This window comes from Hemicordylus capensis, chromosome 1 (genome assembly GCF_027244095.1).
Source record: "Hemicordylus capensis ecotype Gifberg chromosome 1, rHemCap1.1.pri, whole genome shotgun sequence".
NCBI classification, from domain to species: Eukaryota; Metazoa; Chordata; class Lepidosauria; order Squamata; family Cordylidae; genus Hemicordylus; species Hemicordylus capensis.
Window position 1 is genome coordinate 152,817,965 of NC_069657.1, and position 16,515 is coordinate 152,834,479.

At 47.5% G+C, this 16,515-nt stretch overlaps 1 protein-coding gene across 8 annotated transcripts in view; it reads left to right on the forward strand.

The window, feature by feature from the left end:
- The window catches only part of MARCHF4 (membrane associated ring-CH-type finger 4), a 237,221-nt gene that overhangs the window by 212,224 nt on the left and 8,482 nt on the right, over nt 1–16,515 (forward strand). For all 8 annotated transcript variants that reach the window (XM_053270893.1, XM_053270883.1, XM_053270903.1 and 5 more), the window contains one exon: nt 6,648–6,840. In XM_053270893.1, the coding sequence (XP_053126868.1) occupies nt 6,648–6,840 (193 nt within the window). The remainder of the gene's footprint in view (nt 1–6,647; nt 6,841–16,515) is intronic.

Genomic DNA, 16,515 nt, shown 5'->3' on the forward strand with positions numbered 1-16,515 from the left:
ATCTTAGGCCTTCTATTATTGTTATTATTATTAATTTATATTCATGGTGCTTTGCAAAGAATGAGAGGAAAGGTCTATGGATGTGCGTACAGGTTCGACGTTCAAAATAGGGATGTTCGACATCAGGTTTGACATCAAACCTGTTTGCTTTGATGGTTCGATATGGAACCGAACCCCACCCCCTGGCTGTTCACGGTCTTCTTCTTTTTTAAATGGACCCCATGGGTGGGGAGTCTCTGGAGGTCCCCCTCTCTCCCACCAGCCTCCATTATGCGGCAAATTGCCCTGTTCGGGTGGTCTTCATTCTGGGCCTCACCCCCACTGTGGGGTGAGTAATTTTTTTTTAAATTGCCAGCTCCCCCAAACCACAACGGGGGGGGGGGGGTTCAAAGAGGTGCAGAGGCCCAGTCCAGTTCAGGTCTGGTTCGGACTTGAACCGAACCAGGCCAGCTGGTTTTGTACACTCCCCTAGAAATGTCCCTGCACTGAGAGGCTTACAATCTAGATATCAGCACAATGGAAACAGCGGAAAAAGGGAAGGAGGATGGAGGCAGGGGTAAACAGGATAAGAATGTGTGTGTTTCAGTTATACATGCTCAACAGTCCAGGAGGTGACTGAGTCACACAGGCCAAGAGAGTGCCTTCTTGAAAATACAATTTGTGCAACAGATTAGGACATTAAGTGCCCTCAGAGCAGCAGCATTTCTGGCAGCTAGCCATGTTTAAAGGGCTAAAGAGACTCTTCTGCAATGCAACAGAGAGAAACATTAACCCATGGAGGAAATTAAAAGCAAAAAACAAAAGCATCTCCCACCCCAAAGTGCACAGGCATTGGTAAGGGGACTGTGCAAGGCTGGCCCAAATCATTCTGTCATCTGATATGGAAAACTCAAATGGACTTCTGTTATACAAATAAATGTAATATATCCAAACTAGATGAAATGTTAGGAGATCTATGATCAGATCTGCTGTTTGTTTCTTAACTAAAAAGTAGCAGCAAAGGTGGGGTACTGGTTAAGGCCATGATGGTGAGAGTAGCTTTTTTAAAATCCCTCCCCCTGTATAATGGAACAGGGAAAGGGTTAAAAAGAATCCCCCTCTCTGCACCACAGCTCAGATCCTATTGCCTCACCCCAGCCTCTGCAGCTGCTCTTAACTTTTCTAAAAATGCAGACAATCACAGGATTCCCAGTGTCTAATCTAGTCTGGTCCTTAGTCTGTTCAATGTAGCAGAAATCAGCACAGGGACTGGCACTAAGAAGCAAAAGCATCTGCAGGCTAAGAGCAGAACTACGTGTTGCCTTAGCAAGCATATGTTTACCAGCCAATAATAATGCAGCGACAAGGGGGAATCGGCAGGTGGGAAAGGAGTACTTAACCAGAGCCTTAATGAAGCATGTTGAGGTGACCACCTCTAACCACTTGCCTCAGCGACTGCTCCATTAGTAGGGGGCTGGCCACCCATACACTACCCTGTCCACCAGTGGCAACAGCAGTAGTGCCACAGCTGCTGTGCTGTTCTTCCTCCACCTGCTTGTCCTGCTCACTGCTAGACGAGGGAGGAAGGATGCAATAGGAGGAAGTGTGGGGTCCTCCACACCCTTCCTTCCACCCCATGTCCTGCCATCTGCCTTTTCAAAAGAAAGGAAGTGGAACAACCTAGAGAAAGAGGGAGAAGGAAGCATGGCAGTGGCAGCAGCCACAGCTGCCAGATAAAGGAGCATGGGGTGGGGAGAATAGAGTAGGATGATTGTCATGGTGGTGTGGAGATCAGGGTGGAGGGTGATTTGGGATGGGGAAAATTGGCACATGGCATGCTTCAATGGTGGGGCCAGGAATGGGTAGGGTTGGTGTGTTCGGCTGCTGGGGTTGGAGAGATCAAGATGTGAGTGGGGGAAGATTGAGAGATTGGTGGCAGTGGAAATGGGTTCACAATGCCAATGCAGCTTCTCAGAGGCTTGGTCTGCCCTGTACTTAACACTTCCCTCACACCCTCAATTGTAGCCTCTTTCCCACCCACCACCCTTTTCTTCATACAGCTTGAAAGGGATAGGAGTGGGGAGCCCTGGGATGAGGACTTGTAGGGGAGAATCTGCAAGGGAAAACCTATCTTCACACATGCTAGTGTTACAAGGGAACTACCACCACCCAGTTACATAACTTTCACAGAGTGATAAATATTGTCCTGGTCTCCTTCCCCAGCCAATGTTGTGGAGCTCAAATCAACTTGTACTAAGTATTTTTTTTTTCTTTTGTACAAAATCTGCCTTTACAAAAAAAAAAATTCCACTTCAGTAAATTAGCATTCCTGAAATATCTCAGGGTTAGCTCCGAGAACAGAATTATTCCGCTTGAAGCAGAATCAAGCTGCAGGGTTCTTGAAGCTCAGCACACACCAAGTTGCCTCTCTAGCTTTCAACTTGCAAACGTTCCACATGTCCTCTTGACACATGGAAGGGGAGTGAAATTATGCCAGCTGGTCTCACTCTGACCTTTGTACATTGAGCAAAAGTGAAAATTGGGTTTCTACATGTGTAGACCTCTTCCACATGTTCAGAATCTCTCACTGTACACACCTACAAGTTCTCACCTTTGTCTCAACCAGCCAGTGTGTTGGAGTTGGGCCAACTGGAGCAATCTTGCTGCCCCCACCCCATGCATAGAGTGAAGTTGTAAAGCTTTCATGAAAAGAGAAATTCTGTTTCGGGTCCAAAGTGTTAAAAATCACCTCCCTGTCCCCAAAGAATGCTATCTGAATTCTCTACAGGTCCAGAAAAGGTTTCCAGGAAACCGTGTACATTCTAGGAATTAGGAAACCTCAATTACCACACAATCTTATGAGTTCATATGGCAGGCCAGATAGCAAGTTTGGAGGGTTCTTTGCTCCAGTGAAGTGACCACTTAACTTAAATTGCTCTCATTAATTGAGCATTTTCTACCTGGAATAGCAAGAAGAGCTCCATGGGGAAGGTAATGTTCCTATATTTTTTAGAAATGGAACTAATCAGAATAAAGATAAAAAATAATTTTAAAAAGCTAATGGCCCATTTTTATGGCAAACAGCAAATTTCATCAAAAGAACAAAGGCTATGCCAGACCCATTATGTGCTCAAAAATATGCCTCCCCACACACAAAACCCACCCCAAAGTCTTAAAGTTCTTCTATCTAATTTCTTAATAGGAGTGGTGGCCAAGATGATGGGCAGTCCTCCATCGATGTGAGGGACTGTTGGGGCTGCTGTGCAACTTAAAGTTGTGCAGCAGGGCTCTCGTTATGCTCTTATGAAAAAAGTTATATCTACTGAAATTCTCCTCTCCAACTCTATTTTTAAAGGTACAAGAGCACTGTCCACTATTGCATCTGGTCATCCCGACAGCAGGAGTGGCCCTCACAGATGGGACAGAAGGAAAAGAAATGGGGTGGCTTGTTCCCATTCTCCCCTCCCCACCCCAGATGCCTTCCTCTGCCTTGTTTCACCCACCACAATGTTAACCCTAGGTATGCAGGCTGGTTATTTGCCTGGTTGGGGAACTGAGCAAATAACCAGCCCACATGCCTTAGGTTAGCACAGCAGTGGACCAAACAAGACAGACCAAAGCAGCCAGGGCAGGGAGAGGAAAGCAGGAATGAGCTGTGCCTGTGACTCGTTTACCACTCCCCTGCTCCACACATACAGGCTGCTCCTGCCTAGCAACATCACACAGTAACTGTTTCTGCCACTGCAGAAGTCACAGAGAGGAAAGATGTCGTTCCCATTCCTGCAATTTGGCCCTTAGCTCCCATTTTATATTGCTTCTAACGCCAAATTTCTCAAAGTGGTTTACACACAAAGAGAATAATAATAAGATGGCTCTGTGTCCCAATAGAGCCCACAATCTAAAAAGAAACACAAGGGAGACACCACCAGCAACCACTGGAGGGATGCTGTGCTGCCAGTTGCTCTTCTTCTGCTTAATATGAAGAGAATCAAAGGTGCTCTTTGCCCAGTTACCAGGGGTAATTTATGGCCAAGGAGATGCATAGCTATTATGGAATTTGTAGATGTAGTTGTCACAAGCCGACGTATTGCACAAATTACGCATGCAATAGAGCATAACATTTGTGTAGTTGTGCATTAGCACTTTTTTGTTACTGCAAACATTACATTTCATTGTGTGTGTGACATTGTGCAGTATATCACCCATGGTTGTTTCATTTATTTACCTTTCAAGATTGTTGTTAGGTTTGTGAGTTGCTGCTGGCTAAGGGGCATTTTCTAGATTACAAGATTTGCATTGGTAAACAGTGTTGCAAGGTGCGCCAGAATGGTGCAACAGTTTCAAACCACGAATAAAAGGTTATTCAATGCTTTGTGGTAGGCTGGTGGCCGTTCATATTGCTGTCCACTGCAGCGTGTTTTCCAGGCAGGGGGTGTCCATATTCTCCTTGAACCGCATTATCTGCCCCCTCCTCCTATTCCATTTTGGGCCAATGGGGTTGCGGGGGTGATATGATGAAAAATAATTCTGGGCTGCCTTGCACAAAGTTGTTGGGAGGAGAAAGCACCATTCAAAAGCAATGCAGAATGGCACCCTTGCACAAGCGCACCAGCCAAAACAAGCAAACAAAAACAAAAACCAAAAAGCAATGGCGGAGAGGGTAGCAGTGCAGGAGTCAAGGCAGCTGTACCCCTTGCCCCTGAAAAGTGGAGAGCAAAGCAGGTCCAGGCAGAGCCTCTCGTAGCCCCCTTGCAAGGAGCCACCACCACCACCTTCACTTGCAGTGAGCTCATAAGAGCCACCACCTGACCCTCTCCCTGAGCCCTGGGGAGGCAGGAGGGGGGAGTGCTCCAGAGGGCAGTGAGGAGGGGTGGGAATAAGAAAAAACAAGAAATAAAAGATGAAATAAAAATCGAAGCGGGAAGGAGCAATATGGACAGACCCCCCCCCCGAATAAACTGTCCACACCACATGACTCACACTGAGGAAACATCATTGCAACCTTGCTACAACGGAAAAATACTGCTACTTTCCTGCAATGCAGATGCAATGTTGTACCGCTGCAGCACAGCGATAAAACCCGAAATAGGGCATCAGAAATATGGACGGCACCTTACTGACAGTGATGTCAGGAGGGACGCAGGCAGTACAGAAGCACACATACTGTACAGGACATGTTGCAAAACTGTTCCAGTGTGTAATCTGGAAACTGCCAGGAAGAATAATTGTGAACTAAAGGGCTGAGCAGCAGCAGCTGCCATCTTAGCTGTACCTGCATCAGTCCACGCATAAAGATATGCAAATAATATGCACAGTTTATTCAAATAGCAGAATATATATGTTCTGGGTGCAGAATTTGCTTCTCCAGGATACTGAGGAGTCTTTATATAATTGGCATCCTAGTTTCTATTAGAGAAGCTAAACAGGAAAATCTTAGTCCAGATTTAGTTCCATTTTCATCTGAAATCAAGACTTGTGTTTACAATGCAAAATCCATTTTCAAAATTCAGATTTTTTTCTTCATTTTGTCAGGTCCCCCCCCCCCCAAATGGCAACATTTTCATTTCAGTTCTACTCAACAGACCATCTTATCCAATCCATTGCAATTAAATAGAAATCACTGCTAATGAAGGAATCCATATAACTAGCCTACCCCACACAGAGCATTTGTGCGCTCTTTGGGGCCAGCGGTTCCCCCTTCTCCCACACCTTCTCAGCCGCCCTCTTCCTCTTCCTTCTGGCCCTTCCTAGCGGTGGGGCCACCGCCGCCTCCTCCTCACCGCAGCCGGGCCCGCCGCTGCCTCCTCACTGTGGCCGAGCCAGGCCAGGCCGGCCCCCTGCCGCCGCCTCCATTACCATGGCCATGCCCACCACTGCTGCCTCCTCACTGCGGCCGAGCCTGGCCACCTCCATTACCGCCACCTCCATTACCTCCTCCATTACCGCCACCTCCATTACCACCTCCATTACCGCCACCTCCATTACCGCCAGGCGGGTGGGCCACCTCTATTGCCATTACTGCTGCCACCGCCTCCCCACCACAGCCGGGCCCGGCCATCATCCTCCAATGTCCTTCTGCCCAATGCAGCATGTCGCGAGAGTTCTGCCACAAAAGCCAGCCACACATCACGCATGGCCAGCCAAGTGAATTAATTATATAGTTAGAAGAATATGACCTATGAACAAATTAGAATGTGGTAGAATAGAGACCATTCATTGGTAGACAGCAATGAATGCACCACTGAGAGACCTTAAAGGCCAAGTTGAAGACAGATCATCCAGGAGATAATCTGTCTATGTGGTCGCTAATAGTCAACACCAATTTGACGGCACTTAATCAATCAAGTAATCAATCAATCAAGAATAGAAAGCAGAATAGGAAATTAGAAGGATCTGATGGAAGTTATTACATTTTTCTCAAATACAACAGTGTCCTTTGCTTCTGCAGTCCACTGTGTAATAATGTAATTTGTTCTGTTTAAGGAGCTGCTATCTTCCGTTTTTTAAAAAAAAAAAATCTATGTGAAATGCTGGGATGTTAACTGCTTGTAACTGGTAGCACTGAAGGAACTAACCACATGGATATTTCTCCTACCCGATGCTTTTCTTTTTGACTTGCCTGTTCTTATTTGTGTGTGCCCTTTCCCGTTCCCTTTGCTCCTTTGTAGTGGCAGGCCATTTCTCTGACCGTCATTGAAAAGGTTCAGATAGCAGCAGCCATTTTGGGTTCCCTCTTCCTTATCGCCAGTATCTCATGGCTCATCTGGTCCACCTTCAGTCCTTCCGCAAAGTGGCAGCGCCAAGACCTGCTCTTCCAGATCTGCTATGGAATGTATGGCTTCATGGACATTGTCTGTATAGGTGGGTGAATGAATCTCAAAGTCAACATGGGATGCAGCCTGCAGATTTCCTTTATGGAACAGAACTGTAAGGGGGTGGGGGTGAGGGTGAGTGGGTGAGGGTGTGTGTGAGAGAGATTGTTCTGTATGAACTAAACAGAATTGGGTGTGGTGGCTTCTTTGGAACCAGAAAGAGTTTTATGTAGCATATTGTTGAAAGTAGACCAGTTGTCTGGTCCAGTATAGCAGTACTTCTCATGTCCTGCTGCAGTTTATTTTGGTGCCCTAAATGACCTCTGCTATGGAGTAAAGATTTCCCCAAATTGGTAGCAAGCAATGGATTTGAGATGGAGGGGGTGTATTGCGAGTTGATATCTAATAACCAGTTTCTCCACTCTTTTAACCCCGGCTGTCAAGGAACTTGCTAAGAGATGAGTGTGAATTAAAAGAGAGATAGAAATAGTTGGTAGCATCCATAGTGGCACTTGCAAGAGGACTCACTGTGATTGTGGTGGTCTGCAAAGTTGTATAGTGGATGAGGAACCACCTAAATGCAAGTTGTGCAAGCAGTTCCTCATTTGCACAAATAAGAGCTTCTGAGGGGCGTAGCCACCATTGAATGAGGGGAGGGAATTCCCTGGGCTGCCGGGGTCCAGGAGCCACCACAGCCTCCCCGAGGGCACTCCCTCACCCCCCTCCATCCCTACCCAGCGAATAAAGCACTCGCTGGCTGGCAGCATAATGCACAGCCCTTTGGCCACTCACAGCTGACGAGCTCTTTGTTTGCTGGCTGGGGTTGCCAGAACCTAAGGGGTATACTCGTGGGTCAAATAGGCCGTAACCCAAAGTTTGGCTTTTAAAAAGCCAAACCTGCCAACTTTCTCTCCCTCACTCCGAGTGAGGGGTAGCACAGGCGCGGCTCATGAACTTCCCTCCAGGGGGGCGGCAGGCGGCTTCTTTAAGGTAAACGGAACCAGTGCTCCGTGCCACCCAGCAGCCCCCGCGGCGGGGAATCGCCTCCGCCACTCACCTGGCCGCTGGCGGGGGCTTGCCTCCGCGGGAGCCAGGTGAGTGGTGGAGGCGATTCCCCGCCACGGGGGCTGCTGGGTGGCACGGAGCACCGGCTCCATTTACCTTAAAGAAGCCACCCCACCCCACCCCACCCCCACCCCGGAGGCGCATTCACAAGCCACGCCTGGGATAGCATTAGCAAATACCTAGCTGGTGAACAAAGCACTCACACACCAGCCCTTTCCAGCGGGTGAGTGCTTTGTTCACCAGCTGAGTGCTTTCTTTCTCTCCCTCGCTCAGGCTGAGGGAGAAAGAGAACACCCAGCCAGCAAACAAACAAAGCACTTGCCAGCTGGGAGTGGCTGAAAGCCCCCTGCCTAAACATGCATCTGACACCAGCACAAGGGTCATGGCTGGGTGTTAGCAGGGGGTCAGCCTGTGGTATCCTGCCCCTGGGCCACCACCAAGCCCACTACACAACTGGAGCTTGTGCAAGAGGCTGTGCAAGTTCTTTATTTGCATATATACAGGTTGTTTCAGAAGTTGCACAACAGGTTGCACTAGCACAAACACTAGTCTGCAACAGAGGAGCACTTATTTGCACAACAGCTGCCTGCTACATCCTTATGCTAGTGCAGGAACATTTGCAGTAGCACAAGACTAGTCTGGATGTTACCCAGTCTGATGGTCAGCATTCCTACCACCATGCATCCTCTCTCCCTAAGCCCATTCTTATGTGCCTGGCTATGATGAGGGCAGGGGGAAAGAGGATGCCTTCTTGCTGGGCTTCTGATGGGAGCAGAAAGCAGGTCGATGACTCCTCACTGTGTGCTCCTTTTGGTATAAAATGTGTGCTCCACCCTGGCCTCATGGTCAAATGGGGCAAACACATTTTTAGCCTACGTTCCTCAAGGAAAGTAAGCTGATGAGATCACCTTGTTCTTTGTGTGTGTGTGTCTCACAATAAATTTTGCAATGCCTGGACCAATTTGGACCAAATTTGGTACAATTGTAGGGACACATATGGACACTGGTGACATAGCTTGTGACTATGTCATCCGCCTCAATTCAAGATGGTCGATGTGTGATCGTTTGAGCCGGAAGTGGGTTAACTTGTGAACTGCCTAACCAATTTCAACCAAATTTGATACAGTTGTAGGGACACATAGGGACAACTCAGCAGCATACTTGATGATGATATCATCCACCCCAATTCAAGATGGTGTACATGTGACAGTTTGAGGTGGAAGTGGTTAACATGTGAAGATGTTATTATCAAAACCAGAAAATGAGCCAGTTTTAATTATGGGGGAGCAGTAAAAAAATTGTTCTGGTTTTATTTTAAGATTGGGGTGTGCTGATGCCAAACCCTTCCCCACAACTCTCCCAGTGTTGCTTAAAGCTGTTGGAAACTGAAGCATAAAACAACCTTAGTAGATCCCTTCCACCCCGCTTCAAAGCATATTGTTGGATGAGGGCTCATGTATATGTTCTGTGAAGCAGGAGTGTCCTTATCTAGCAAAGGACTTAAAAGAAATTTGTACAAAAATGAAGCAGCAGCAAACTTTTCAAATTAGAATGACACATTGGGAGTTTGCTCATTAGAGACACATTTTCTAGAAAGGGAAATTGCTCTCTGTTCCCTACAATTGTTCCTATTACAGGCACTGTCTAGTAGATACGTATTACAACTGCACAGCCACTTTCCACGTGGCAGAGCCGAATGTGCTGTCTGGAGGAAGAATCACATTTTACCAGAAACAAAAAAATTGGCTTAAGTGCTGAGAAAATGTGATGCTCCTACAGCAGATCAGCAACATCAAGGGATGCCATCTGGAGCCCCCACACTAAATGGATTACAATTATGCAGTTACTAGGAAGGAAGGAAGGAAGGAAGGAAGGAAGGAAGGAAGGAAGGAAGGAAACCCCGCTGAAATAAGTGAAACTTACTACTGTTTGTATACCCCATCCCAGACAGAGCCTGGGGGAGCAACTAACAAGTTATAGATAATGCCTTTGCATGCATTTGGAAAGCCATTTTGTGTGAAAGGGAAGTTATTTGTATATGTGATATAAATATCACTGGCAAAAATCCCTTCCGAACTTACACCACTGAGCTGAGTGATGACAATTTAGAACTTCTCCACACATCCCTTCAAGGACCTGGCCATTAATTAAATGGCAATTCAGATGTGGTTGTGTCTCGCTGTCTGCATCGGCAAAGGTTGCAATTAAGGAAGCTTGATGTTTGCAGATTCAAGTGGCGTTCGGGGTCAGTAGGGCTGGAAACAATCTCTTGTTGAACAACTAGAAGTGTCAGCAGCTAATGAGCAAGTGAAGCGGATGAGCAGAAGTACTGGCCCGAGAGGGGCGCTGTGCATCACGCGATGGTTTAACAGATGGCACACATGGTGGTGTCGCTGCGTCCACCCACACACCAGTGTGTCTGCATACACAACACTGCTTCCCGTGAATCCACTTATTTCTTTCCATTTTCTAGTCATGCTGCTTTGCCTCATGCATATCAGATGACTGAAACAGTGAAAGGAACTATGCAAATTATGGCCGAGGGGGCACAGAGCATGGAGGTGCTGGCAAGCGAGGATGGCTCTTTGGAAACCCTTTCCTCACTGTTCACAGTGACGATTTGTTGTGTGACTGTAAACTGACCCCGGTCGCTATGTGTTGCAGCTGCCTGCAGAGCAGAGTGGCTGGCTGCTCCTCTGCATGGCCAAATTACTTTTCAGCACTCAAGGAGGTGACTTTTATATATGGGAAATGGCATTTGCCTCATTACGGGCTGGAAAATCAAGCTGGCCACAGGACAGGCACAGCCAGCTATATTGTGGGTTGAACATGCTGTGCAGCTACATGGATTGGCTTGTAGGGCTGTGCTCTGGAATGTCTGAAGTTGAATACGATGCACTCCCCCTCTGGCAGCATGGCAAAGTAGCCGCTCACAGCGCATCCCTCTCCATGCAACACTGTGTGCTTGCACTGCCGAGGGGCTTCCTTTTCAGCAGGGCTGCTCGACTTCGGCCCTCCTCCAGACGTTGGCCTATAACTCCCATAATCCCTGGCTATTGGCCACTGTGGCTGGGTATTATTTATTTGTTTGTTTGTTCTATTTTTAGACACACACCCTTACAAAATAGCTCAGGGTGGTTCACAAGCATCAAAGACCCTTTAAAACAATTTAAGAGCACTGGAGGGCCAGGCCAAACAGGTAGGTCTTTAGGGCTCTCCTAGATTCCAATAAAGAATTCAAATTATGGATGTCTGCAGGGAACACATTCCACAGTCCAGGAGCGGCTACAGAGAAGGCTCGCCTCTGGGTTGCCACCAGACGAGCCAGTGGCAACTGGAGCCGGACCTCCTCAGATGATCTTTGCATGCGGTGGGGATCAGACCGAAGAAGGCGCTCTCTAAGGTAACCTGGAGCTAAGCCATTCAGGGCTTTAAAGGTAATAACCAGCACTTTGTATTTTGCTCGGAAAATACCGGCAGCCAGTGCAGCTGTTTCAAAACAGGCATAATATGGTCTCTCCGGGTTGTCCCGGAGACCAGCCTTGCTGCCGCATTTTGAACTAACTGAAGTTTCCGAACGACGTACAAAGGCAGCCCCACATAGAGCGCATTACAGTAGTCAAGCCTAGAGGTTACCAGCTGGTGCACCACTGTTCTGAGGTCATCCTCCTCTAGGAATGGACGCAGCTGTCGAATCAGCCTAAGCTGATTATGGGAGTTGTAGTCCAAAAACAGCTGGGGGTCCAAATTTGAGCAGGCCTGCTCTACAGGAAGCAGAAGCTGTACTGCTCCACCAACAGCTGCCTAGGTATGCAGAGCGGTGCACATGGGGAGCACCGGGAAATGTGGCCCTTCCCCATAGAGCTCTGTGGTGAAAGTACTTGAAAAGACTGTGCCTCCTAGTGCCCCCTCTGCACACCTTCCTGTGAGCCCGGCACACCTTCCCAGCTTTCTCTGGAGCAATCTCGGATTCTGTTTGCTGTAAAGGAGCTGCCCTCGGCACCAGAAGCACATAGTGCTATGTGGGGATGGGTGCACTGAGCCTCTGCAGGGTTCTAAAGAGGTGGCATGCAGTATTTGGCTTTCGACATTCCCTTGACTTGCCATCCTTTGTACCTCTGCATTTTTCATGCATCACACAGAAACACACACTTCCTGTGCCAGGCCCAGAGGATAGAGCTATCTGAAGAACAACTACATTGAATCTGAACAGTCAGAGAGATGAAAGTAAAAGCAAAGTCCCATGGTTTCCCCTCCTACCACCAGCTGGCAGTTTTTGTAGGCACCACTGGAGCAATCCACTGCAGGCCAGGAATCACAGGTCCTCAGACGTTCCTGTTTAAGTCCCGCTGTTGGCGATCAAGAGAAGCCAGAGTCAGGCAGAACATCCGACAGCACTGCTGCATGACCACAAGTAATAGGAGAAGAAATCGATAGCCAATTAAAATTGATATGCGGTGCTTGATCTTTTGTGGCATGATGAGAAGGGTAATTAATGGAGGAGCTGTCTTTCAACACTTGCAATTCAAGTTATCCTGTCATTACTAATGGTGGCTTTGTTTTAATGGCGCTTGCCAGCTCTTTTAGGTGTTGTTTAAAATGTACAGGGCTAGAATAGTCTTTGATATAATCTGCTGCCGTCCCTTATGTGTTGCAAGCATTGGTAGCTGGGAAAAGATGAGAACACACACACAGGCTGTTGTCCATTCCTGGGCAAGGCTGAATGTAGTTCAATACACACACACACACACACACACACACACACATGCTGTTGTCCATTCCTGGGCAAGGCTGAACGTAGTTCAATATTACAAAACTCTACTAATCCCATTAATGGTGTGTTAATATGATATTAGAGGTGCCATTTTGGATGATGTGGTGGGGAGAGGTTCACATTACTCTTGAATATATCCAAAACAGACCTTTAAACTTGCAAAAGCAACAGTGAGGCCGTACACACATGCTCTTTTCCTGGGGCTAGGGGGAAGACAGGATTGCTCCTGCTTGATCCACATGATGGCCAGAGTCGCCACACTGCACTCGCAGACAAGTAATCCTGGTGCTTCACATGAGCAGCCGTACCTATGGGCAGGGCTGTTTGCGTAAACAGCATTACTGCCTGACATCCAGACTAAATTACTCATGAGTCATCCCATTGAGATTGCTCAAGCAAGTGAGTCATGACTGACGTGTCCCAATAATTTTGTTTGGGAGTTCTGAATTCCCTAGGCTTGTTAGGGATGTGCACGACACTAGGTGGGGGTGGTTTGAAGGAGGGGGGTGCATCTTTAAGGCGAGGGAGGGTGCACTTACCCCTCCCTCCACTATCCCCCCGCCAGCATTCCTTTTTCTTAAAGTCCATTGAGGCGGCAGCATACCTCCCTGCCGCCCCCTTGCCCCCTTTACCGGAAGTAACCAGACGTATCTGATGTGCCTGTATGTACCAGGCACAGGCACGCATCCATCACATGCATGCGCCTGCTTTGTGCACCCACACCCGCGACATACCCGCGCCCGTGCCCAGCACGCACAGACATGTCAGATACTGCCATTTTCTTCCGGTAAAGGGTGCGATGGGGTGGCAGGGAGGTATGCTGCCGCCCCTATGGACTTTAAGAAAACGGAGTGCAGTGGGGGGAGTGGAGGGAAGGGTAAGTGTACCCTCCCCTGCCCTTTAAAGATGTACCCCCTACCTTTGAACCAGCGGAATCGCCCATCGTTCAAACCGGTTCCATGCAGATGCTTAGGGCTTGTTTCTGAAGTGGAACTTTGGCATCAGGAATCCTCCCCTGTGGTGCTTTTCACACCCAAATTTGGTAGGGAGCGCTCCTTGCCCCAATTTTCAGTTCCTTCTGTTCTTTTGCCCTTTCTCTTGTGCTACATTAGCAATGCAGATCTGTGTGTTGATAAACCACAGCAATAAAGCCATCTCGATACCATCATATGTATGATTCCATCAGGGCTCTTTTGTGTCTAGTGTTTTACTGATGCCGACTTGTGTGCATTGCTAAAATATTTATCATTAATGGCCAACATGATGCATAGATCCAGTGCCTCCCATAGAACTTGCAACGCCACTGCAGAGAATGGGCAGTAGTACTGCCAGCTTTACCGCACTTTCCCTCACTTATTACAATGGGAATAAATACTGGTTGCGCTGATAGACGACCACCAGTTCTCTACAGTGGCACCATTGCTTCCGAGTCTGTGGCAGTGGCATTACAACAAGTTCAAACTTCACATCATGTCACCAAAACAGATCTATATCTTTATATTTAAAATACCACAAACCAGCAATCCTGATGTATTATTATTATTATTATTATTACATTTATATCCCGCTCTTCCTCCAAGGAGCCCAGTACTACATACTTGAGTTTCTCTTTCACAACAACCCTGTGAAGTAGGCTAGGCTGAGAGAGAAGTGACTGGCCCAGAGTCACCCAGCTAGTATCATGGCTGAACGGGGATTTGAACTCGGGTCTCCCCGGTCCTAGTCCAGCACTCTAACCACTACACCAAGCTGGCTCATGTAATTGTATGGCACCATGTAATTGTATGTTCAGTTGTATCAACATTATTTCCCCATGGTAAAAGGTTCTTTGACCAGTGCATAAGAGTACATCCACACATCACTAAAACACCACACAGAACGACCCTAGATACAATTGTACATGTAGTTACATGGAGATTATTTTTTTGCAGTTTTGTCAATATGCAGATATGCATAATGTAGCGGGAGAAAAAGGCGAAAAACTAAAGGAAGTGAAAACTGGGACAAACTGCACTAACTATAACACTTGGAATAAAAAATGAATGTGTTTGCACACACACTTTAGTAACGGGGAAAAGATGCAAATGAACAGAAGAAACTGAAAATTGTTGCAAAATATACATGTTCCAGTTCTGGAATTAATTTTAGATATTATCTTAATTAAGCTGGAATTCAGGAGGAGGAGTGGAACACAGGGCAGAGAAGACCCACACAACTAGAAACAACCACTAAGCTCAGCAGAGAGACCTGTACAACTGAGGAATAATAATGTAGTCTAAGGCAGTGTTGCCCAACCTTTTCCTTCTCAACTGGGACACATTTCCTTCCCAAACAGATACACCTCTTTTTTGCTACTGCTGCAGCAAAGCTGCTACACAATCCTTCTTTATTTCAAGGCAGCTCCAGAAGTGGGGAATTTAAGCTCCTCGCTTGTTGAGCTGCCTCACCCCATAATGCACCAGGAAGGACAAATCCCTCTCAGAGCATAAGGTAGTGAGTTGGCTCCAAAAGCAGGAAGTTTAAATTCCTTGCTTTGGGAGCCGATTCAAAGCAAGTCAGCACACTGGCCACTGTCCTATGGCAGTGGTGGGGAAATGGTGCTCTGAGTTCCAAACTAGACATGATTTCTTTTTCAAAATGTCTTTTCCTTTTTCAGAAAGCAGCTGTGGCATGGGGGAAGCAGGATCAACAATTTGTCCCTGTACCCATTCCCAAACTTAAGTCACCCCCTGAAGCTGCTATTACTGGTGGAGGGGAAAATATGTGGGCAGTGTATTGTGCCCACAAGTTTTCCTATTAATAGCAAGTAGCAACTTGGTGGGGATGGATTGAGACCATGGCACAGGGAAAGGAGTAGACCCTGCTGTGACTCTCATCCAGTTACCACCCAGTTGAGGCTGGATGTGGGGAATCTAGTTTTGAATCCTCACTCAGGCCCAAACTGCCTGTGGTATGTAGGCTTGGAAATGTTCTCAACACATTCTTTTATAAAATGCAGCCTCAGGGGCTACAATCTGCAGTGGAATATTAACATGGAAGAAAGAGGCTTCTTAACTTTTCCCCTTCCATTAGGTTGCCTGCTAAAATTAATCTCCCAAAGCAGCTCAGCTGGTTCCTTTCATGGTCAGGTACACTGGGTCCCCAGTAGGATGCTTGCCACCCCAGGTATTGTAGGGAAGCCAGCCTTCATCTGCCTGTCGCTCACCATGCTGTTTCTCACTGGAGACCCATTCCAGTGTCCACCACCTCCTCTACCCCCTTGGGCATCACCTGAGGTCTCCTCATGGAAATATGTGGGTGGGGCAGGCCCCGCCCACTGGCATTACAGGTTCTAGGAGTGGACCTGCCCTGGCCTATCCTAGTCTGTACTCCCCCCTGGCCTTACTGCCTGCCTGCCCAGTTCCTGGATGCTTCTCCCCCTCTGTTTGCCTGTCACCCCCACTCCTGGCCCCTGAGTCCAGGCGGACGGAGCCAGGTTCACAGGTCAGTCCAGACAATACTGCCCAACTGGCCCCTCCATCCTTTGAGGACGGGTGTGTATGTGTGCATATCTCCCTGCCTTTCACTGTGCTGTCCCACCATCACATGAGGGGCAAACTGTCCAAACTGCCCCTCACAATACAACTTAAACTGCACAATGAGGAGCAGTCTGTGTTGGGTTTTGTGACTATTTTAGCAAAGTGCCTACAAAAGAAGCTACCCACTCCAGTTGCAGAGTAGAGTGCACAGTTTAGCTGTTGCAGCTATTTAAAGAACACACATGGAGATTGTTGCACAATCTAAATCTAAATATTAAGTTGATTTATTGGTGAAGTACATTTGAGATAGGAAAGACCTATTCTATCAGCTACATAATGAACAGGTAAGGAGAGAGATGTTTCCACC